General features: G+C 39.9%; 1 protein-coding gene across 2 annotated transcripts in view; it reads right to left on the bottom strand.

Annotated features, from left to right (window-relative positions):
• The window catches only part of Ttll7 (tubulin tyrosine ligase like 7), a 157,817-nt gene that overhangs the window by 80,967 nt on the left and 51,010 nt on the right, over positions 1 to 25,840 (bottom strand). For both annotated transcript variants that reach the window (XM_008826228.3, XM_008826227.3), the window contains 5 exons: positions 12,523 to 12,721; positions 12,171 to 12,302; positions 9,917 to 10,038; positions 8,807 to 8,874; positions 704 to 862 (listed from right to left, as the gene is read on the bottom strand). In XM_008826228.3, coding sequence (XP_008824450.1) covers positions 704 to 862; positions 8,807 to 8,874; positions 9,917 to 10,038; positions 12,171 to 12,302; positions 12,523 to 12,547 — 506 coding nt within the window. In that variant the 5' untranslated portion in view covers positions 12,548 to 12,721. The remainder of the gene's footprint in view (positions 1 to 703; positions 863 to 8,806; positions 8,875 to 9,916; positions 10,039 to 12,170; positions 12,303 to 12,522; positions 12,722 to 25,840) is intronic.

Genomic DNA, 25,840 nt, shown 5'->3' on the forward strand with positions numbered 1-25,840 from the left:
CAGTCTTTCTCCATTTAGAATGATATTGGCTGTGGGTTTGTTGTACATAGCTTTAATTATGTTGAGGCATGTTCCCTACAGTCCAATTTCCTCTATGACTTTGATCATAAATGCATGCTGGATTTTGTCAAAAGCCTTTTCTGCTTCTATTAAGATGACAATGTGATTTTTGTCTTTGAGTCCATTTATATGATTAAGGACGTTTACTGACTTGCATATATTGAACCAACCCTGCATCTCAGGGATAAAGCCTACTTGATCATGGTGAATGATCTTTTTGATGTGTGTCTGTATGCAATTTGCAAGTATTTTGTTGAGAATTTTTGCATCTATGTTCATGAAAAAAAAAGAATTCTAACTATGAAAAGAAACCGTCTTCCTACTTCATTCTCAAGCTGATTTATCTCTTCTGTAGCCACTTATTTTACTGTGCAATCTTACTGAAATTATTGTAAATGTGTAACATGTTTATGAAGAAACTAGAAAATAGCTTTTCCCCTGATAATGTTATTATCTTTCATCAAAGTCTCACAACTGGTTGATTATTTTTTTTTATTAAATTACCGAAGTCTGTTGGAGAATTTAGCTGTAAAAACACAGGTAGAAAGTTACTACTTTTCCAATACAGTATTCAACCATGACTAATTTTGTAAATCTCTTGGATCTCAATTTTTATATTTCCTGGGGGGTGGGGATGACTTACCCATGACCCATTGCACCATTAGCTGGTTTTATTATAAAAGTTTTCTGCTTCCGTCTTTTCTTCAATTCTTTCACATAGTTTTGGAATTGAGTATATTCAGAAGGGAAAATCCACGTCCGGGGAACAAAAGTATAGTCCAGAGGCCGAGACTTGATCATTCTGAAAGTCAGAGACAGTAAGAAATGTGAAATTCTATTCAAACATTTATGTCTTGTTTTCTGACTGTCTCATGGAGATTTAACTTCCATTGTTCTTTCTTTTACCCCTTTATTTATTAATTTACTCAACAAATGCCTGTGTACTAGAAAGTTGCCTAAACACTTGAGTTTATCAATGCTGAAAGATAAAAATTTCTGCCTTATTATTCACTGATTTACATATTAACACAACAAAGATTTATTTGATTCTGTGCTGTGCTAGGCACTGTGGTAGTAAGATAAATTAGCATGCGATCCGCCTCCAGTGAATTTATAGATAAGCTATTAATTATGAAATAGCGCGATGCATGTGAGGCATGGAAACAAGTGGGCATCGTTCACTTTCCTGGGGTGCCGGCAGGAAACATGGTTCATGCTGTCTCCCTAAGCATGATGTTTGGGGCCTCCCAGTCATTCACAGGCAGCAATTTCTGGCATCTTTCTCTACCATTGTTTTAGAATTTAACTGCTTTTCTAAGAAAACCACCTGGAGGTCTGAGTCAACAGAAGAGTTATTTATACAACCATCAATGCCTGCACTTATACAGTTAAAATGATTCCTCCTGATGTTTGTACATTTGCTATAATTAGGCTGCCTATTTTGATACATAATTGAGGGAGAATACTAGGTATAAAAATGTTTGCTTGGAGGGGAATGGATAATACTGGAGATTGGACATAAGGCCTCACACATGCTAGGCAAACATTCTACTATTGAACTGTATCTGCAGAAGGTTTTTGTAGCTTTATTTTGAGACAAGGCCTCATTAAGTTGTCCAGACAGGCCTTGAACTTGGACTCTTCATGCCTCACCTTCCCAAGTACCTGGCATTATAGGCCTGTGACACCAGGCCCAGCAAAATGTTTACTTTTTGATTGATCCCAAATGTTAAAACATTTCATACTTATCAATTCCCAATAAAAATTTTCTTAAATGAGAAGGCTCTTTTTTATTTTTTTTAATTTAATAACCACATGCTCTTTCAATATTTTATTTTTATACCTTTTACTTTTAATTAAGTGTGTATGTGTGAGTCTGTGTGAGTTTGTACATACAACTGCATGCCCCCCAGAGGCCAGAAAAGGACATTGGATTTCCTGTGTCCAATGTGGGCCACTGTGCCATCTCTCCAGCCTTGAGAATGATTTCTAAATATTATCAAAGACAGTTTTCTTTCCATGTATTTATTTACTTATTTATTTATTATTTATTTGGTCTTTTGGGACAGGGTCTCCCTGTGGCCCCAGCTGGCCTGGAACCCATATATAGGTCTTGAACTCACAGAGATCTGCCACCTGCCTCTGCCTCCCAAGTGCTAGGATTAAAGGCATGCACCACCACACCTGGCTGACAATTTTCTTAGAAGAGGATTTTTTTTTTCTAAATGTATGTTATCATAGTTTGACTTTTTTTCCCCCAAAGATAGTCCTGTAAAAAGAAGTAGTAGTGGGCTAGGGAGATGGCACTAGAGTTAAGAACGTTTGCTGTATAAGCATGAGGACATGAGTTCAAATCCCCAGAACCCAAGTAAAAAGTAAGGTGTGGTCACACAGGCACCTCTAACCCCTGTAGGAGGAGTGGAGACAGGAGGATGGCGGGCTGGTCCCCAGCCTAGCTTCAGGTTCAGGGAGAAACCCTGTCTCAGGGGAGTCCAAGGGGGATACATCAGGGTGCCCACTGTCCAATGCCGGCCTCCAGAAGCGCACACCTACACACCATGTACTACTGCATTTGCTGATTTCTTGTTAAGCCCACAACTAAATAGTCTCAGAACAACAACAAAAAAAAAATATTGACTGGTTTGAATTTTTATTTATTTATTATTTATTTATTTATGAGACAGGGTCTTTCTATAGGCAAGCTTCCCTGGGACTCACTATATAGAGCAGGCTGGCCTCTATCTCACAGAGATCCACTTGCCTCTGTCTCTGTGTACCAGCACACCTGTTTTTGTTTTTTTAATAAAATTAGTGCTAGTGTTCTTGCTTTTGTTCCAAAGCATCTAAGTGTATTTATTATATTTAATAATGACCTGAAATTAGAAAAGTTAAGGCTTTAATTAGACCAATGTTCTTTAAAGCTAACCATGTGGTATCATATGGTATCATTCTTCTCTGTATATATTTGGAAAAACTATCTGATTATATATATAGTCAAGTGAAATGTTTTATTCCATTTAGGTAATCTAGCTCAAAGGAAAATTGCATACTTAAGGATTTGGGAATCCGGGATACTATCTGTTATTTCATAGATTTACTAAATGATATTAAATAATTGGTTAATTCTATTTCCATCGTGGTAGGTCATAACTTTTTTATGTAATAGAAAACTGGTTTCTCCCTCAAGGTGAATTCCAAGGACAGCATGAAATGTGAACTTTAATCTCTTTGTCATCATCTGCTGACGACATTATCTCTGCCCTTTGCCTCTCTCATACGTACAGATTTCCATTTCCTACACAGAAGCAGAATCAGCTTTCAGAGACATAGGTCTCTCAGAATTCTGAATCTCCTCACCCAGACCTCTGCTATGGCATGTGGGGTAGAGACTGCAAAGCTGAACATCATCACCCAACAACTGCTGTCCCATTGCCCCATCCATAAATCGCTGTTCCAACTACTCTTGGCACCAATTTACTACTTGAATGTTTATGCTTTCTCCCATTACATGACCATAATTCATGCTGCTCTTGTTTGGATTGTTTTAATATTTATTATTTTTATTTTATGTGTATGAGTGTACTGCCTGCATGTATGTGAGTGCACCCATGTTGTGCAGTGCCGCAGAGGTCAGAAGACGGTGTCAGATTCCCTTGGAACTGGAGTTAAGGATGGTTTGTAGCCACCATGTGGGTGCTGGGAATCAAATCCAGGTCCTCTGCAAGAGCAGTCAGTGCTCTTAACCTCTGAGCCATCTCTCCAGCCCCGTTTGGATGGATTTTTACCTTCCATCTGGACCAGGAGACTCTAGTCACCAGTGATATATCAGTTTCCACATCACTCCCTCAGGGAAATTCACCTCAACCTCCCCAACTAGGATCAAGGCTCCTCTGTTACTCACCAGGTTATCACCACATACCTCCACCCACAGCCCTTCCTAGATTATGGTCGAATTAGAGGGCCTTTAAATCTAATTGCACAGACTTCAAATGTCTGGATTCCCAGCACTATGCCTTATTAAATATGTGTTAAATGGCAAGTGAAACTCACATCCTAAGCTTTGCAGAAGTATTTCCCTTTGCTTTGAAGTGTACTCCTCTCTGTAATTCCTGCAGTCCCACATGCATGATTCCAAAGTCAGAAGTCTAGGACACCTCGTAAAGAATCTCCGCTCTCCGCCTTTAATTCTCACATCACATTGGGTCTTAAATCCTACCAATTCTCTCTTTAGTAACTTCCATATTTATTCTCTCTCCCCCACTTCTGCCCCGACTCTTGTGGCTTATTAGATCCTCTTACTCAGAAGCTGAAACCAACTCCTCACAGAGTTTTCTCCCTATTGCCCACCCTTAGTGACTTCCTCATCTAACGTGTCCGGTTTTCGAAAGCATCATTTCTCTGCTTAGTCTCATTTCATAACTTCCTATTTCGCTCATAAAAAATTAGTTGAATAGACAAAGGGTTCAATGAATGGATGACGGAATGAAATGTAACAGCACAGCGTGCACAGCCTGGCCATTGATCATATTCCCAGCATCATCTCGGGCTGAATCTCCTAACATCCTGACCTTAGAAACCACCTAAGGGGCCTCAAAAACCACATTGGTTCAAACTCCATATATTTTCCTGTCACCATCCCTACCAGTAATCTCATTTTTTCCTCAAACAGTGAACTCCTACATACTTTTCACTGACCATCTTGATTTTTAACTGTGCCAAAAATCCTCCCCCGACCTAACAGTCATCTATTTAACCACCACTGTCACTAACACATATCATGGCATCCTCCAACTGTCTTGCATGTATTATTAGCCTTTCTCCTTGTGGTGGTTTGAATGAGAAACTGCCTTCTGTCCGTGTCCTAAGAATCTGACTGAGGCTACATTAAAACATAATGGACTAGCCAGGCATAGTGGTACATGCCTATAATCCCAGCAGTCAGGAGGGAAAGGCAGGTGGATTTCTGTGAGTTTGAGGCCAGCCAGATCTACACAGTGTGTTCCTTGCCACCCAGGGCTACATAGTGAGACATTGTCTCCAAAGGGAAAAAAAAAATGTACTAATTTCTTTATAGAAGGAAATTTCGGGATAGCCTAACATTGAATCTGTGCTGTGGTTATTAATGGTGACGCTTATACTGGGAGCAATGAAAAAGCAAGGGGGGACAGAAAGAAATACAAAGTGTATGGTTTGAAGAGAGAAAGAGCACTAGACAGGTCAATGTTGCAGCCAAGGCTTGTGCTGGAAGAGAGGCTGTAACTGATAAGGAGATTTGCTCCAGCAAGGGGAGGTCTCCTGCTCTGTACTGAACAATGGAAAAAGTGCCCTCAGGGCAAGACCCTACACAGCTCAGTTTCCAACTTGGAAAAGAGAGGCTAAGGGGTTTTCTGCTCCTAAAAAGCAATTGTTACAACACACAAAAACTGCTGCTAATGTGGTTGAAGGGGGCCAAGGTCCATCCCAAGCTGAAAACTGAACTTGGGAGTCTCATCCTCAGGGTGCTAGTTGGAGGCATAAAAGATAAAAGAGGGGGTCATGGATTCTTCCTCCTCAGTTTCAGAGAGCCACTGAGGCCAGGCACTGTGTGGCACATGAGTCCCTGTATCAAGAAGGCCCTGGGAGGCCATTGTGTGAAACGTGAAAGGAAAGCATGGGTTGTGGTAGAGACCCCAAGATATTGGAGATGCCAGAGTCATAAGCCCTCTGCCAAGGAGAGCTGCATACAGTGAGTGGAACCAGCCCCCCAGAGAAATGTATAGAGCCCTCAGAGTAAAGTCCCAGACATCAGACATGGAGCTATAGGATTTGGTGTTTGCCTGCTGGGCTCCAGTCTTGCTTTGGTCTAGGACTACCTCAGTATGTCCCCACTCCTCCCTTTTAAAATGTGCTATTGTATGTTAGAAGTATGTAATTTGTCTTTTTCATGTCACAGAGGGTTACAGTTAAGAGATTCCATTGAGTCTCAAGAGACTTTAGACTTTGGACTTTTGAGCACTAATTGAGACTGTTAACGACTATGAGGACATTTGAAGTTGGCCTAAATGAATTTTGCATTATGATATGGCTACAAGCCTATGGGGGCCAGGGAGTAGAATGTAGTGGTTTGAATGTGAACTGACCCCATAGGCTTAGGTATTTAAACACTTTATTAACTGGTGGTACTATTTGGGGAAGCTCACGGAACCTTTAGAATTATGTGGTTTCCTGGAAGGAATCACATCACAGGGGATGGCCTTAGAGAGTTTATAGCCCACTCCCACTTCCAGCTGCTCCCTGGGCTTCCTGTTTGCCATTGGTGTTGTGAGCCCTCAGCTTTTGGTTTCTGCCCTGATGCCTGTGCTTGCTGCCACAACTCTCCACTGTGATGGACTCACCGCTTTGGAACTGTAAGACCAAATAAATGCTTTTGGTTATGGGTTTTTTTCACAGACTAATACAATCCTTTACTAAACTGTGCTTTCTAAACAAGGAATAGGACTTATTTATCTTACACACTTAAAAAAAATCAGTCATCTCTGAAGCAGAGTCTAGATCTATTACAAAAAAAATTGTTACATGAAGAGATGCACAATTATAAACTTTAACATAGACAGTATCAATATTCCTTTAATTATAAACATGAGTTATACTAAAATTTCTTTATGAATAGCCCTCTTTTATTTATTTTTTTGACAGAGTCTCCCTAATCCCAGCCCACTTGGAACTCACTACGTAGACCAGACTGACCTGAATATCACAGAGATCTGCCTGTTTCTGCCTCCCAAGTGCTGGAATTAAAGGCATGTGCCACCATACTCAGTATCTGAATAGTCCTCTTTTAAAACATACTGTTTGCCATTCAATATTCCTTAAGCAAAAAAATCTAAAGTAAACCTAACCAATAGAAATATAAATTGCATAAAAATGTTATAGTTTATTCAACAAAACATTTGAGTACCTGTACCAGTTTCTCATCTCAAAGTAGATTATCACTCTGAACAATGGCCTCAGAGATACATACATATTCCTACGTAAGTGTGGGTACTTGTCTCTATATGTGCGTGTGCACACATGTACCTAGTATAGTTCTTGGCAAATGTTAGATGTTTAATTGTCACGCCACCCCCAGTGGAGCCCGCGTGAGGAACTCTCCGTGGTAGAGGCTGAGAAAACTTCAAAGGAAGAATGCTTCCTGGAGAATGGCTGTGTTAAAAAAGCATGTTGTGTCCTTGGCTGTTCTGCTTTAGCTCTTGTCTTCATTGCTGTCTTTATTTCTGTTCTTTCCTCGTAGAGGAACTGCTTTGTACCTACTCAGGTCATTAGGCCCACCTGAAGAGAGACTAGATACGGATGATTTCCTGGGAACTCAGTTTCCCAATATTAGACCTCCTCCAAATGCTCCTCTAAACAATAAGTAAAGTAGCTAAGAATAAGCAACTTTGAAAAATTCTAGATAAGTTACAGCAAGAAGAATTATTTGTAAATAATCCCCCTGCTTCAGTCCCTAGAGTTGACTCAAGGAGATCAAAGGGATACTAAAAGAAGATTGCTGCCTACAGTTAAGACAGACTTTGGAATTGCCTACGAGTTAGGGAGAGGTAGACTATGGCATCCCCTTAAGGGAAAGGAGAGCATATTCAGAATCCCCGAGCCCACTGATGAACCACTTCCTCATACAGGAGTTTATAAAGAAAATAATAGATGGGTAAATATTCAAGGACGGAAAGTTTCATGGTATTCACTATAGTTTATGGATAGGTTAGTTAGATCCAGACCACCTTGGTACCTTTACTACAAGTCAACATAACAAAGTATACTTAAATAATTACAGACAGTATAAAAAACATAAAAAAATAAAATAAATAAATAAAAATTAAAAAAACAAACCTTTGAAGTTATATGGAGTTATTATAACTTCACTAACCTAGTAATTGGCCTCGGCCACAAAAACCTCAAAAGTAAAATAAAATCAAAAAAAACAAAACCATAAAATTACCAACCATAAAATTTATAAGTAGCTAATGTTGCCAAACCACTAAAAAAAAAAAAAAACAAATAGTCTAAACACCTGATTAATTAGATAAAAACACTGTACACTGTACTGTATTGCTTTGATTTTAAATTATATTTCTAAAAAAAATTAACCATAAAATCAACCTGATGCTTACACAATCTTGTTCTGTAACTTGTATAAAATCTGATACTCCACTTTAAGAAATTACATTCAGATCATCAACCTTCTCTTGTGTTGTGTCTGTTTGTCACTCGCCAAATCCTTACCCACTCTCCGAATCCCTGTTCCTGTCGGACTGAGTGCTCTGGTCTGGGCTGGTCCATCGCATTTAATAACCAATATGAATACACATGTGTATACACACATACACACATGTACACACACGGCATATAACACAGCAAATGACTTCCTTGAAGTTAATTTAAACAAGTACTTTTTTTTTTTTTTTTTTTTTACTAAAGTGACAGCAAACCACAACGAGAAAGAATCCTGAGATTCTGGAAACTGGTTGGGGCCCAGCTCTGCTGTTAGCTATTTGTTTGACTTTGTGCAAGATACTTGCCTCTCTCAACCTCAGTTACCTCTTTTACAAGGTAAAAGACCAGAACAAGGAACCATTAAGACCACTCTAATTTTAAAATTCTTCTATCTAAAGAGAGTTTCAACTAAACACAACCTTACACAAGATAATACTACAGCATTCACATATAAATTTTGTTCAGGTCTTCTCTATTACAAGAAAATTAAGATTACTTAGTCATATTTCTTGCTAGGAAATCCTTCCTGCAGATCTCCCCCATTCCTGGAAAATGGTTGATCCTCTGGAAAATAAAGTACATATTAACATCGAATCAATGAATATATCCTTTATACTATTAGAACACAGTTAAACACATCCCTTGAGATTTATGTTCTAATAAATTAGAAATTAATAATAGAAAAGATTTAAAATTAAATGGTCCATGATTAATTTTTGGAATTATAGAATTTACGATAATCAGAGAATAAGTGTAAAATTTTAAAGAACTCATAAAGACTTTAGAAAGAGGGTAAAGTTCCAATGTTCTGTATTGAATATATGGTAATTCAATATTCAGATTACTTTTAGGACAGTAGGTTTACTAGCTTCATACACACAGACTTTACAGAAAAAAATGGTAAAATGGGACTTTGACTATTTGCCCCCACTGGTCTAGTGCGTCTTTCTCTCTAAATCTAAACTAACAGAAGGAGAAGAATGAGGAGGGGGAGCAAGGAGGAAGAGGGAGGAAGGAAGGAGAGGAGGCAAACGTCAATTATCTCAAATTCCTTGGATTTGGCTATTTTATTTGACTTCAACTTTCTTCTGTACGTAAGTTTGTTACACTGAAGAAGTAAAACCCAGAATGCATATAGCTGATTCAAGCAGATCTTTCTCCAGCTGGATACAGTCCATTCCCCCATCACATGTCTCCAAGTGTAACACAAAGCACCATCATAGATTCCTCTTCTATCAACTCTTTTAAAAAAGAAATTAGAATTTTGAAAAGCATGCAGGCTTTATGCAAAGACTCAACACAACTGGCTAGCAACAAAACAGGCTACTTGGAACTGGAGAGATGGCTCAGCAGTTAAGAGCACGAGCTGCTCTTATAGAAGACCTGGGCCCTCTTCTGACCACCATGAGCATTACATAACATGAGTGTACTTACATACATGTAGGCAATACACCCATACACATAAAACAAAAAAATGTTTTTAGAAGGTTACTTAGGTGACTTCAAAATGAATATGTGAACTGATTAAGAAGCAAAATAAAGCAAATTATGATGGAATTCATGTGATTTTCTTCCTAACAATAATTGCTCATGATTAGTTCCCCACCTGGTAATTTTGCAGCTCTGTAATCTTCTCCTGCTGAACGGCAGCATCACACCATATAAGATTACTTGTCTCATCTTCATCTGGAGTTTTCATAAAACCCATTTCATCTATTACTAAACGAACTGCAAGCAAATAGCTCAATTAAACCAGAGTTAATATACTTTTGAAACATATTCATTGTGGAAGCATATGCATATACATTCACAGTATTTCATTTGTAAAATACTCATTATTTACAGGGTAAGTTTTTTCCTACGACAGTTTTACTTAGGGACCAAATTATTCTCAACAATAGCTATAACTAGGTTGCACCAAAAATCCTTAGTTTTGAACCTCTCAGATTTATCAGGCACACAACACTGTCACAGGGTTTAGTAAATGATTTTGACACAGTGAAAATACACAGATAGCTGAGATAACACTCTACATAAGACATGTGCGTTCATGGTTTTTTCAAGACCTGGAACTAAGTACAAAATAATAAAGGCAAAACAGCCCTGACCAGCAGCTGTCTCTTGTGCCTTCCACCTTCCCAGTTCAAGTTAGTTTTACCCCTTACAACCAGGTCAGTTCTGTTTATTCAGATCATTAAATAATGAAGATATTGGTCTGCTGCTCCAAAACCTGAAATGCCACTCAAGGAGATGGCTCAGCAGTTAAGAGCACTGGCTGCTCTTGCAGAGGACCCAGGTTCGGTTCCTAGCACCCACACAGTGGTTAAAAACCTTTCTTAGCTCCAGTTTCAGGGGATCTAATGTCCTCTTCTTCCCTCCATGGGCATTGCATACACACGGTGCACTCATATGCATACAGACAAAACACTCATACACATAAAATAAAAATAAATACATAAAAAAATTGTAAAGCTTCATGCTCAGAGAAAAGCTTCTTTTTGACTACAAACCATACATATTCCTCTTTGATCTAATTTTACAGTTAACATATCAGCATTTTTTTCTTTTAGCAGGTTTCAATTTTTTTATTTATTTATTTATTTTTTTTTGATACAGGGTCTCCCTGTAGCTCCGCTGGCCTGGAACTCAGACCAGACTGATCTCAAGCTCAGGGATTCACCTGCTTCTGCCTCCCAAGTTCTGGGATTAAAGTTGTGCACCACTGCCCAGCTTCAGATTTCAATTTTTAAATGGAAATGAGTGATAATATTCAAGTTCCAGTGGAATTCTGAGTCTTAATAGTGTATCTACACAGGAGTAGTTCAATACTTGGTTTTAAATATCTTCGTTTTACTAGACACTAACAATACATGAGCAGTGAAATCAACTGTTTGGCTGGCTTATTTCAAATACGAAACTGATAGCCATGTATGAGGTGGTCGCAAACCCTAGGGGTTCTTGGCTATTTCCTGGCTAAGGAGGAAGAACCGACCTCATATGTAACCATGCCTGGAACACAGATATACCAGAAGTCGCCTCAGAACCATCTAGGTGAAGTCAGGGAGGAGTCTTCGAAGACAGGCCGGTTGAAATTTGGAGCCATACTAAAGCCCTAGGGCACCATGTACAAAAACCCAAGACTTGAAGGACGGGATGGTCATTGTCCTCCAATGTCACAGATCAGGAGCAGGTATGGCCTCCTGGGGAGCTATACCTGCTGCCCTGGTTGGACCCATTAGAGGATGAAAACAGTATCAGCACAGCCTAAGAGATTCCTCTAAAAGGCCCACAAGCAGAAGATAATAAAGAGGTCAGAAAGCTCGTACCACAGTACTGGGCATGAGTCCTGACAGACAGCACTGATTTTCAGAAATAACTGGGAAGACCCCAATATAAGAGAAGTGGAACTCCTAGTCGTGGTGGAAAGAGTCCAACGAGCCACTTAAATCTGGGTCTTCACATATCACATGCAGCAGTGAGGCTGGAAGCTTTCCGGTTACACAAGAAGAATGGAAAAGTCCACTCTGTCTTCACAGATCTTCAGAAAGTCAGTCACATATAAATCTCTTTTATGATGTGCTTTAAAGCTCAGAAAAAATACAGTGTTGGGTATTAGGCAGGCATTTATTCTTCAGCTAAACTAATTTAATGCATTTTTGTTGGAACTGAATTTTGAGAAATCAATTAGCACCTTTCCTGAAGTCGATCATCCTCCATTGCAAAGGAAATGTTATGACTCATTTTAAAATCCATTACATAAAAGATAGCTATCTCTCTGGATTTCTACATTGTTTTCAACACCAAAGCAGTTTTTCCAACAATTATGAAAAGCACATAGTTCTGAAAAAAAATAAACTTACCAATTTCAAACTTGGTCCCAGCAACATTTGCTGTAATGATTCCCTTCTTTTTCTTTTTTCTGACTTTCCTTTTCATGGTGCACTGAAGAGGTAATTCTGTATTCAGGTCCAAGGGGGAGGGTCCCTGGATAACTTCCAAAGAAATATAAACAACCAATTGTTACTGTTTTTTTTTTAAAAAAAAAAAAAAACAAAAAAACATGTGCACCAGAAACACAAATCCAGCCCCAAATAAAATGAAATTCCAAATTATGGTACTTTTAAAGCTCACAAATTCTGAATCTGTTAAAAAGCATCAGCAATGCTCTATAACACAGTCACAGTCTTTAATATGGACAGGTCATCTACTTACCCCCTTCTTGAGGCAGAGATGGCATGATCACCTGTTCCAAACAAGCAAGCAGTGTGTGTACAGTACCAGGCTCTCAGGAAATCTGGAAGTCCAGAGTTCATCTAGGTTGGATATGGCCCCAAGTCACTGGAACTTCCTATCGTGGTATCACAGCCAAATTCTCAGGTTTCACAACACTAGTTCTGGGCTAAGAAGACACCTGTAGAGATTTTAAAATGAAGTTCTTTAAAACACAAATTTATGAAACTTTTTTTTGAATACATGCTAATCCTATTCCTGTTAAAAGCCACATAATGATATAGCCAATTTGTTCCATCAAAAATGTGTGAATCAATTTATTAACCCTACGCAAAGTGCCAAATTACTGCTTTCTAACCTGAAAACGTTGTGCCATGGAAGAGATTTAATTAAAGCACGCATCATTTTATACACACAAATAACATAAACAAGGGCAATAACAAAGTTCACTGCCATGTATTGAACATTTACTATCTTAAGATTTATATCTTATCCCCTAGCCTTGTAACAAGTTTATGAGACAGAAGTTTCTTTATCCCCATATTATAGAAAGGTCAAATAATTTACTCTACCATTACAAAGAAATTAAAGGGTAAAAGGGAGTTTGAAATGTTACTTGTGTCAAAGCCAGAATCCCTTAACCAGGAACCATATATAACCTTCAACATAATGCCTAAAATGTAACTAGGTGGTGCTTTTAATGAGACAGTGAAATGACTGAGCTAATGTAGGAAATGATTCCTTTACGAGGGTAGGGAGAAATGGCTTCATAAAACAGACTGCATGTGTACTATGACTTAGGAAATGGGAACATTCTTAAAGGGCACAAAATAGTTCATCATTACCATGATGAACTTGTGTAAGCACACAGAGGGACACAGTATTTTTTACAGAACAGATTGCTTTGATTCAGCTACATCTCAACATGACCTGCAGTACACACTGGGCATCTATGGTGTCTGTGTAAGAACCAAGGGATACAGGTCCTGGTTACACTGTATTGGCACATCCACACTATCAACTTACTAACCTTTCTCTTAACGTAAGAATCTTTGAGTTCCTGTAAAATGTCTCTAATCACAATGGGAAAATTATTAAAACTATTATGCTAAACAAAGATACGACAATGTTGCTTTTAATAGATTATCAAGAGGTTTATGAGAAATTCAGCTACATTAAATTAGACTCAGATAGCCATCATCCCTAATGTTCTTAGTATCATAACAATATGACAGAACTAAAGAAAAGAGAGTTTTATTTATTCTCAAGTTTCATTTTAACAAGAATGCTCCAATATAATTCACTATAAAAACTAGGAAACTATTATTTATTATAGACCCATAGTGGGAAGTCAGTGTGTTAAGTATTTAAAACAGATAACCTCATTAGCAAGCACTGAACTTCAGTTTATTTCTCCATATTTTCCAGATACTGAAACTATGGCTTACACATCAAAAATCTAGTTTTCCATTCTGCCTAAGTGGGTATTATCGAGCCCCACTATTTTTAGACATCACACTAACACAATACCCAGACAGACAAGGAACAGTACTAATTTCATACACTGTAAGACAGGACTGTATTCTGGAAATTCACAATACTTTGAACCAAACAGAGAAATCACAGTAAATATCTCTAAACTGATCTCTCATCTCCCAGTTCCAAGCTAGACAGGGACTCAACTATGCAGAAAAGAAAGGCGCATCCTCAAGTTCAGTTCAGTTTCTGTCTGGAAGCTCTCTGACACTTCAGGGAGGTGACTATTTGAGTTCAGGAGCTCTTGTCCAACAACTGTTACTGGAGTAAACAAAGGGCCCCTTTGCAGCAGTACAGAACTTACCACATTGAAAGCAGGTGACAAAGTCAACAAGAGTTTGAGAACAATGTTTTTATAAGCACACCAGCCTCCAAACACAGACCTGTTGAATTCGCATTTAAATAATGAGACAACTTTAATTTATATAGAGTTCAAAAATAAAAACGTTTACCCCTTCCCACAGCCACACAGGAAACTGAAGTGTTTAAAATTATCCTACTCATATATAGGTTCTACTGGATTCCATGATGATTTGATGAAAGCGTTTTTAAAACTTTGAGGATTTTGTTCTATCATACCTGTTCTAATTCATTCACTTTATTCTCGACAAGAAATTTGAGAAGAAATATTTAATCACAGGAGCTGCAGTTATCACTTTCAAAAAGCTGAAAGCATGTTTATTAATATTCTATTGATTCACTGAGAATTTCATCTGATGTATTTTGACCAAATTCAGGCCCCTCCCCCATCTCCTCTAAGATTCACCCCCATCTTCTACCCTCCCCCTCAATTACCTCAGAAATACCTTAAGACAATAGTTTCTCAATTTTGGCTGCTAAGGGGAATCACAGGAGGAGCACTGATAACCCAGATGGCACCTCAGAACCAAGCTGGAGACAACAGCATCCTGGATGCTCTCTAGTGACTGTAAGCTCTCTAGTGCAGCCATCATTGAGAACACTTCACCTGTAGGCACACCATGACCATGGGACATGTAATAACTACTTCATGCACATACAGAATTACAAGAGAAAAACAAAGAAAAACTAAAGTATAAAAAGAACAGCAAACAGAAAAATCCTGCCTAGTTCAATAAAAAAAATCAAAACAGAAAAAGAATTAGATAAAACAGATGATTTCTAAGCAAAAAATGAATTTACTTTTTCTTTTTTTCTTTTTTTTTTTTTTTTTTTTTTTTGAGACAGGGTCTCCCTGTAGCCCCAGCTGTCCTGGAACTCACTATACAGAGATTCGCCTGCCTCTGCCTCCCTAGTGCTGGGATTAAAGACGTGCACCACCATGCCTGGCTGAATTCACTTTTTAAATGAATGAATTTTCCAAAATTTCAAGCAACTGCAACCATACAGAAATGTCTAATGCCAATACACATACAAGATCGAAACAAAAATCAAAGTCATTTGAAGCATCTGGGTCTCAGAACTCTTCCATCCCAGCTCTTCTGGTTAGACTTCCGCCACTTACTTAAAATCTAGATAAATGGCCATTTTTGCCTTGACTCTTCCTTTGGTCATCTGTGAGCAATTCATTTTTCCCTCTTCTGGTTCACCATGGACATCTTTATTTGTATCTCCCATCACAAGCACCAATCTAGATGGTGAGCTCTGCAATGATCATTTTGATACATCTTGCTCACCCCCTTCCCAGAGCTAGAAGAAGGCCTAACAGTTCAATAGGCACTTGTTAATGAGTTAATGATGCTGTGGTTTGAAAGTTCTCCAAAATTCATGGTGAAACTTAATCCCCAATGTAATAGGAAGAGGTGGCCTTGAGGTAAATTAGGTCCTGAAAGTTCTCTTGGATTTAAGCTCTTTAAGATAAAAGTTTCATGCCAAGTGTGGCCCTTTTTGCCATGTTCTGTAGGAGACAGATTTGAGCCTAGGGTGAAAGTCTTATTGACAGCCATACAGCAGGCCCGAGGCAACGGTCCAACCACTGGAGCCACAAGGAACGCCTTGTGACATTTGCTCCCATTGGCAGATCGTGAGACTGATGCCTAGAGCTCTCCACTCCCTAATCACCACCGTTAGAATCCAGAATTGCAACACTTAGTGCAACAGTCAGGGTCACATGGTTTCCAGAAATCCAGGCTCTGTAATCTGAAACCCAGTATGCTAATGAAGCATCCTACCCGCTATTCTGTGATAAGACGTTAAGCCTGTTGTGCTAATAGGATGCTGTCTGTTATGCTAATAAGGTATCCGACTTGTAGTACTGTGAAAGGATGCTAAACCTGTTATGCTAATAAGGCATCCTACTTGCTGTGCTGTGATTGGACCACTACCCCTATATAAGCTTGTGACTTCCTGCAATAAACCAGACCTGTGTCACTGAACCTGGTCTCCTGTGTTGAATGTGGCTCAGCTGACACAGTCTCCTCACTAGCCCTGGGGTCCAGGACTGGGCAGAAGCGGTGACGACAGGGGACAGCACAGGGCAAGCAGAAGAGCTGCTTCAGCACCAGGCAAGCAGAAGAGTGGCCTCAGCCCAAGGCAGGCAGAAGAGCGGCCTCAGCCCAGAGGGAGTGGAGGAGCAGCCTTGACACCCGTGAGAATGAAGGAGCAGCACCCACGAGAACGGAGGAGCGGCCACCACTGGCAGTGACCACAATGCTCTAATGCCACAAGAGGACATAGCAGTTGTCCACTCCAGAGTGTACAGAACAAGGTGCCACCCTGACAGCAAAATTGCAACCCCTCAGCACTTGAAAGTGAACCCTGTAGCTTCAGTGCTGGGAGAGATAGGTTAGTATTACCTACACATTATCTAATATTTGGTATTTTATTATAGAGGCTAACCCAAAGAGTTTTAAAAAATCAACTCAAAAGAGCTGGGAGTAAGCAAGGATGGTCATGGAACTGTGAGAAGCAAATATGTATCATTTACAATATATTATTTTTACATTTTTAAGTAACAATAGCAAAATACATAAAGTTTACAAAATACACTACCACTTGGGTAGACCAACAGAAAAATGTATAGCATACAAACAGAGGCCCGGTGGCCTACTGTGGCTGGGAAGAAGCCAGGGAAGACTTGCTTCTATGAATACCTTTCAGCACCCCATGCTTTGCCTATGCATGATAGAAGTTTGCAGCAGCTTTACCATGGTGATAAACCAATCACTAAATTGGAAGCTTCTTGCTTCCTTGTATCACAGTTTGGGGCACAGCTCACTCCTCATTCCCACCCTGTTCCTGCACTTGGTATTTTGTTATGTGATTTTTCAGTTCTCAAAAACAAACTTGACAAGTTCAAATGGGTTCTCTTTGGCTGCAATAAGAAAGTACTCCCAAAACTCAGGAGATTTAGAGTAACTACAGTATATTTCCTGATCACACCACCATCCCACGGAAGATTAGCAGATCATGGTCATGGGGAGCCAGGTTTCCAGAGCAGACTTCATCTGAGCAACTGATGCCAGAGACAGCTTTGAAGGATGTCACACAGGTGACTAGTGATCACTCAAAATTTCTGCTCACAATTCAATGCCTGATGAAGTCACATGACCCCATCCAGTAACAACTAAGTATAGTCTTATCAATGTGCCAGGAAAGGGGAGACAAGTAACACAGTCATCATAAGCTCTCACCTTGGTCACTCCTTATGTGACCCTGGCGCCCACCTCTGCGCACTAAGTTCAATTCTCTATGCCCCGTGATGCCATGGTGCCACTTCAGATACAGGGCAATGACAGACCCAAGAAACAATTTCACACACCTGTTGTCTACCTTGCGGAATCAACAAGTTTATTGGAGTTACAGTATGGACAACATACAACCAAAGAACCTCTTCTTCCCATTCATAGCTAATGGCATATCCTCAGGGAGGGGTGGAGCCTCATAAGCCAGCTGAGCCTCTCTAACCTCCTTAGCCCTCCCTTCTCCTTCTACAAGAAAATGTTATGGACCCGATCTTGTGAGGGTATCCTGGGGGTGATCACAGCTGCTAAATCTAAGATGGCAATGATCGCATCCCACCTAGAGGAAACAGCAGTACAACATCGCTGCCTGGAAAACAACCCCTCAACAATCTATACTGGGTGCTGCTGTGGACTCAATTGTGACCTCTCCCTGACCCCCAACACTAAGTACACAGGTAGAAGCATCACCTTCAGTGTGACAGTATTTGGGAGACTGGCAGGTTTAGAGACTTGGCCTTGGAAGATTTGGATGAGGTCTTAAGGAGGGCCTTGTGAGAGAATTGGTATGCTTATAAAAGAAGGCATCAGAATTCTCTCTTGGCCAAGTGAGGGCACTGGAAAGGTGGCCACCTACAAGCTGGGAAGAGAGCATTCACTAGGAACCCAACTGCCATGTACCTTACCTAAGTCTTCAAATTGACCAATGTCTGCTTTAAGTTACCCAGTTTACAATGTTTTTTTATGTAGCCGGAGGAACTTAGCTAAGACAGTTCAGTTTCCTACCTGGTTTTACACACTGATAATTAAACATCTTTATCCTGAGGTTGCAGTGGATTTTTAAAGAAGAATTGGAGAACAAGATTAAGTCAGTTTTACACAGTATCCTATGTGCCCGGCACATATAAAACTGATCTTCAGGAGCTGGAGAGATGGCTCAGAGGTTAAGATCACTGGCTGCTCTTGCAGAGGACCTGGGTTCAGTTCCCAGCACACAAATGGCAGCTAACAACCATCCTAACTCCAGTTCCAGGTGATCCAATCCCCTCTTCTGACCTCCAGGGAAATTGCAGGACACAGGTGCACTTACATACCTGCAGGCAATACACACATACACATTGTCTTAGTTTGTTCTTCATTGCTGTGACAAAACACTCTGACCAATACCAACTTGGGGAGGAAAGGGTTTATTTGTCTTACATCTCCCAGGTCGCATGCAGTTCATCAGGGAGCCCAAGGTAGGAACTCAGGGCAGGAACCTGGAGGCAGGAGCTGGAGCATGGGGCCATGGAGGAATGCTGCTTACTGGCTTGCTCTCCTGGCCCCTGCTCAGCCTGCTTTCTTATGCAACACAGGCCCACCTGCCCAGGGGTGGCACCACCCACAGTGGGCTGGGCCCTCCCACATCACTCATCAAGAAGATGCCCTTCAGACATGGCCACAGGCCAGTCCAATAGAGGCAATTTCCCGATTGAGGCTCCCTCAACCCAGGTGTGTCAAGTTGACACTAAAGCTATCCAGCACACACATAAAATAAGAATAAAATATTTAAAACTGATCCTCACAGGATATCTTGTGATTATCCTGTAGGCAACTGTTTAAAGAAAAGCAGAGTGATGAACAGTAGCATTAAACAAAAATAAGAAATTTTTAAGATGATAATAATTCTGCAAATTTGTCTCAGGGTAACACTCTCCAGATCTCTAAATTGTAACCATATGATGAAGATGGTTCTACTATTCAGAAAGCACTGGAAAAATAATAAATATAACAAAAAAAAATACCTAATGAGGTTTTTTGCCTTTGGGGAAAACACTCTGAAAACATTATTTACAGAGAGATTATTAGAAGCAGCTGTCAGATCTAGTCAAGAAAATTATAAAAAACAAAGGAGTCAATTTTTGTATGTATAAAGAAATATTTCTAAACATCGGATCATAAATGTAATTTGTTCATTTTATTTTATAACATATCGTTAAATTTCATCCTTAGCTCTCTAAATCAAATTTTCATCACTATCTCTATTGTTTTTGGGAAGGAGTCTCATGAAGCTCAGGCTGGTCTTAAACACCCTTTGTAGCTGAAGATGATCTTGAACCTCTGATCCTCTTGCCTCTACCACCCAATTCTAATTACAGACATGCATCACTATACCCAACTTAAAATTTTCTATAGTTGGGGCTGGAAAGATGGTTCAGTAGTTAAGAGAACTGGCTGCTCTTGCAGAGGACCTGGGTTTGGTTCCCAGCACCCACATGGCAGCTAACAACCATCTGTAACTCCAGTTCCAAGGGATCTGATGCCCTCTTCTGGCCTCCAGGGGCATTACGTGACATGGGTACACTTACATATATGCAGGCAATACACTCATACACATAAAATAGTAATGTACATACTAACCATCTGAGAGTGCTGGCCAAGTTCAGATCCTGATTTGTTAGGTCCAAGTAAGGCTTGAAGGTTTGCATGCTCTCAGTTGTGCTGGTTCGCAGACTATACTTTGGGCATCAAAGCTCTAGTCAAACGCAATGTTAATGTTTAATTTATATTTATAAATTACACTTAATGTCTAATTTGTGCTGATACAATTTTTAATTTAAAGTTATTCTTCACAACATGCAAAAATTAGGAAATTTAAAGATAACTTTGTGTGCTAGATAGCGTTAGTTGTCAACCTGACACACCTGGGTTGAGGGAGCCTCAATTAGGGAATTGCCTTCACTGGAATGGCCTGTGCTCATGTCTGTGTGGCATTTTCTTGATTGTTCAGCAAGATGGGAGTACTGAGCCCACTGTGGGCAGTGCCACCCCTGGGCAGGTGATCCTGTGTTGTGTAAAATAGCAGGTTGAGCAGGAGTCAGGAGGAATAAGCCAGTAAGCAGCGTTCCTCCATGGCCTGTGCTTCAGCTCCCGTCTCCAGGTTCATGCCCTGAGTTCCTACCTTGGGCTCCCTCAGTGATGAACTATGACCCAGGAGATGTAAAACAAATAAACCCTTTCCTCCCAGAGTTGGTATTGGTCAGAGTGTTTTGTCATAGCAATTGAAAGCAAACTAGAACACTTTGTAATCATGTAATTGTGAAATTATAATGAGTGTTTAAGTGTGCCCATGAGCCTAAAAAATTAAATAAATTGATTCAGTAAAGTAGGCTGGGGAAGATATGGTGGTGCATGCCTGTAATCCCACTACTTAGAAGACTTAGGCTGCCTGGAGAATCATGAGTTCAAGGCTAGCCTGGCCTACATAGGGAGACCCAATCTCAAATCTACAGGCAAAATAAAACTAAAATTAAATTAAATAGGCTGTGTGGTGGTTTGGATGAGGACTGTCCCCCATAGCATCATGTATTTGAACGCTTGGTCCCCATTGTGGTGTTGCTTGAGGAGGTTATAGAGCCATTAGGAGGTAGAGCTTGGAGGAAATATGCCACTGGGGGCCAGCTTTGAGGGTGTGTAGCCCATCCTGTTACCTGTTCCCTCTCTCTGCTTCCTGTGTGTGGATGAAGATGTGACCAGCTAGCTTCCTGCTCCTGACATCACACTTTCCCTGCCTGTTGTCATGCCTTCTCCACTGAACACTAAACCAAATAAACTCTTCCTTAAGTTGCTTTTCTTAGGGTGCTTTATCACAGCAATGGAGAAACAACTAACACAGGCAGGAGCATGCCGATGAGATCAATACTTTTCAAAACATCACCACAGTACTCCAGCACCAGCACCACAGTACCACCAGTTCCAGCATCATCTGCAAAGTTCTCAGGAATGCATACTTGCAGGCCAACCCCAGACCCTGTGACTCTGCAATCTGACAGTAAAGCCCATCAGCTGACAGCCCTCTACAATGATTCTGACAGAGTTGAACTATAAAGCCAGGGATGGGCTGGACATATTCCAGGAAGGAAGGCCACCCCACTCTTGGAGTCATTTCCTTCTCACTGGCCTTCTGAAGCATGACCATGTTGCTGACTCAGAAATCCCCTAGCCAAACAATAGGTAGAGGGGTCAGCACCAGCCAAGCAAAGCTCTTTATTTCTGCGGCCAGAAAAAAGAAAGTAGAAAGCTCACTTGCCACAGTGAACTTAGAAAAGTATTTTTACACCTTTTGACTCCTGACTAGCCAGAACTGCTAACACATTCATTTCATAGATAATTAATGCACCAACAATCAAGTATGCAGACTAATAATGCCATAAAGTTTAATAACACACGTTGTACTGTCAAGTATTAGGCCACAGTCAAGGATTCTTGATGTGAAAAGGTCATAGAGACTCAAAAATTGAAGAGTGGAAGGGTGGGGAAGGGAGAAGAGAAATACAAATCAGTGTCAAAAAGAGAGATTTGTGCTACATTGTGGTTCACTTGTACAGTGGAAGTCTACACACCAATGAAAATCAATAAACTGGAACTACAGGATGAATCACAGAAACAATTCAAAGTCTGGAAAACAACCCAAAAATGTATATAGTATGTTATTTACATAGTTTAAGATGATAACAAATCACACACACACACACACACACACACACACACACACACACAGACACACATTTAGAAGCTGAGGCATATGAAAACAAAGTATAAAGAACAGTGTGGGAATAAGCACCAAGTCTTATATTTCTTAAGAGGAAGGAAGATACAGACGTCAGCACTGTTCTTCAGAGTAAGGGCCTTTGTTCTTTTACATACAGAGATGTAATAATTAACATGAAAAGTAAACATCTTTATCATGGCTTAGCCTTCTGAATAACAGGTAGAAATGAAAGAGCCCTAGCACAAGTGTGTCTCTTTGGAAGTACCAAGGTCTAAATCCTACTTGAACCTTAGGCGAGATTCTGATTCAAAGGTAATGCAACAACATGAAAGACCTTTCAGACTGTACTGGCCATGATCTGGGGGCAAGAGAGACTGTGTGAGGAAGATATTTTGAAGGTTCAGGGAAAGGATGATGAAAGTTTGGCTACAGACAGAAGCACAAGACATAGAGAGAGAAGATGGCTATCTCACAGCAGCAGGGCTTGGTGATCAAGAAAGAAGCAGTAATCTCAAATGATTTGTAGACCCTAGCCTAGGGAAGCAGTAGGAGCTGGAACCACGCATTGAAAGAAAGCCTGTAGAAAATAGTAACAATAATCCCAGGAGTAAGACGCTTTCAGCTTGGCATTTGCAGAACAGTATAAATAAATAAAAATACAGAACATAAATAGAATTCATAATTGGAGATAAATGACAAGGAGCATCTCTAATTTTATGAGTAACATGTCTTGGGGGCTGGAGAGATGTATCAGTGGTTAAGAGCACTGGTTGCTCTTGCAGAGGACCCAGGTTCAGTTCCCAGCACCCACATAGCAGATAACTATTGTATAACTCCAGTTTCAGGGGATCTGACATCCTCTCCTGACCTCTGCAGGCATTGAACGATAGGGGTGCACTTACATATATGTAAGCAATACACTCATACACATAAAATTAAAATAATAAAATATTAACTATATAAATAAGCTATCTGATTATACACAGATCTCTTGCACAGCCTAACTGATCCCTTTTTGTTGTCTGCCAAGAAATGACAATAGATTTCAACATGTACAGCTGCATGATTGGCAAACAGATGACATCACCCCAACGACTCTCCTAACAATATCACATTGACATGCTTCATTGTGTGCACAGATTCAAAGGATTTTGGAGAAGCTACTTGCTCTCTGAACATAAGAACTTTTGTCTTCCATTCCCAAGCTGGCTATAGTCTCTAAACCTACAGCTGGTCATGTAGTGTGTTCTAGACCTGAAAGAATCATTTGATCAACCGCTTTTAAAAACCTGGTGGAGTCAAGTGTAAATAAACAGAAAAATCAATGAGTTATTTATTCATTCTGGTAACAGAATTAACTTTAACTTGGGCAACAGCAGCCCAATGATGTGCTACTATTTACTTTTCGAATTTGTCTTAGCCTGCTTAGTATTTAACATTTATGGTTAAATTATATCACTCAGTCAAATTTTCCACTAAGCTCTATAAAGTATCTTGTCCTCAAAGTTTAGTATGACGTGAAAATGTAAGGACTGATTATACAGCATACCTTGAGGGTAGCTTCCCTTATTAATGTTTGTATTTCTACCACCTAATTTTTTTAAAAACCACAAATCTCATTTGGTAAGTGTTGAATTTAATAAAGTTCAAATCAAGTAACAGTTCTAGCTTCTAAAGTAACAGAAGATAAAGTTACTTCATAATGCTTAAAAGAGTCAAAATCCCCTTTAGATACATTTCTCTAAGAATATAATATGGTCTTATAATAGCTCTCCAGTTATCTAAAAAGAAAAAAAGTCTCACCTGCTTTTTAGAAATAACGTGATATCAGTTAACATATGCACATCACACTCACTTTAGTCGCTGTATTTACACATACACATACAAATACACATGCAGACACACATACACACACACACACACACACACACACACACACACACACAGCTCCAAATCAAAGGCAATTGAACTTCACATCCTTAAAACAACAACCTCTGCTTTGTACACAAAGACCTCTCTTGTTCTAAGCTATTCAGGTGGGACTGAGTGTCCTTTGGAACCAGGTCCTCCAATCTGAATCGCAAGGTGAAACAGAGGAGCTGAGGGTGGAGGATCTCTAAAATAGCCTGTTCTCTGTTCTTTACCAGAGAATGCTCCAATAGATATCAAACTGTGCAGCTGCCTGGCTGGTGAGCAGATGATATCATCCGAGGGTCATTTGATGCCAGCATAGTTCTCAATGTCCAAAGCTTAACTCTTCAACTGCCCCCTATAAATCTGGTGGTTCCTCTTGTGCTCCCGAGTTTGGTAAGAGGTGTCAGGATACAGCCAAACATCAGAAAGCACATCAAAATCCTCTATAACTTTTCCTTCGAATTCTTTGTATAACCAATTTTAGAGTAGATGTTAGTTTTACTATTTATTTTCCCATCCACTTTTATGAATTTTTAAATATTAGATGTACTCATTAAATCACTAGACATGGCAGTGCATGTCTGTAATCCAGGCACGAGTGACACTGAAGCAGGAAGATCTCGAGTTCAAGGCCAGCTTGGGATGCAATAAGAGAACTTATCTTTTTTTTTTTTTTTTTTTTTTTTTTTTGAGACAGGGTCCCCTTGTAGCCCTGGCTGGCCTAGAACTCACTATGTAGACCATGCTGGCCTTGAACTCACAAAGATCTGCCTGCCTCTGCCTCCCAAGTGCTGAGATTAAAGGCGTGCACCACCACACCGGGCCGAGAACTTGTCTTTAAAAAAGAAAAAGAATCACTACATTGCTAATAAGATCACTTCACCATTCATGTAGTCAATAAGTTAACATATAGTGAAGGCTACTGGCCACCTCCCTAATAAATAGTCACTAAATTACCCTAAGCAACCACTGAGTGAGCTTCTATTGGAGGTGGCATTGTGCCTGACTAATAACTATTTTTACCTGACATCCTTAACAGGTGTATGTGGCCGGGGGATTCAAAAAGAACAGGCATTGATGGGCCAACGGGGAGGAAGAGGAAGTGGTTGAGGACTTCCCCACAAAGCAATCTGAAAGAGAAGTGGTCCATAGGTGGACTGTCCTTTATTTGCTTCCCTTTCTTCCAGTGTGGGCTGCACTTATGATCAGACGCTGTGGTTTTGTCCTAGATAGGCTGCATCGGTTTGGACTGCCTGCCACAGAAAAAAATAAGGCTTCCATCTTGTTTGGATACTGTTATTTTAAGTTCCTGTTACCACCAGCTAACTGAACCTCTTGGTGAATATGCTGACTCCAATAAGAATTACTATTTGGGTTTTTTAAATTCTAAAACCAGCCAAAATGCAAAGTCAGTAGAACTGTGATTTTTTTTTTTTGACCATTCATAATTTCTGTCACTGCCTACATTTTTCTATTTTCTGCTAACAGCAATCTGAGTTTCTTCTACTAACCTCTTAGTCTCAGGCCATATAAAGAAGGAAAAGATCATTGCTTCCCTCTCGTTCTTAGGTCAAACTGGGATCTAGGAACCAGTTATTAATACTGGAGCTGATTAATAAGCATGTGAACATTTTATTAATTATGCATGTACACAGGAATC

This window comes from Nannospalax galili, unplaced genomic scaffold (assembly GCF_000622305.1).
Source record: "Nannospalax galili isolate Female #2095 unplaced genomic scaffold, S.galili_v1.0 scaffold9, whole genome shotgun sequence".
NCBI lineage: Eukaryota > Metazoa > Chordata > Mammalia > Rodentia > Spalacidae > Nannospalax > Nannospalax galili.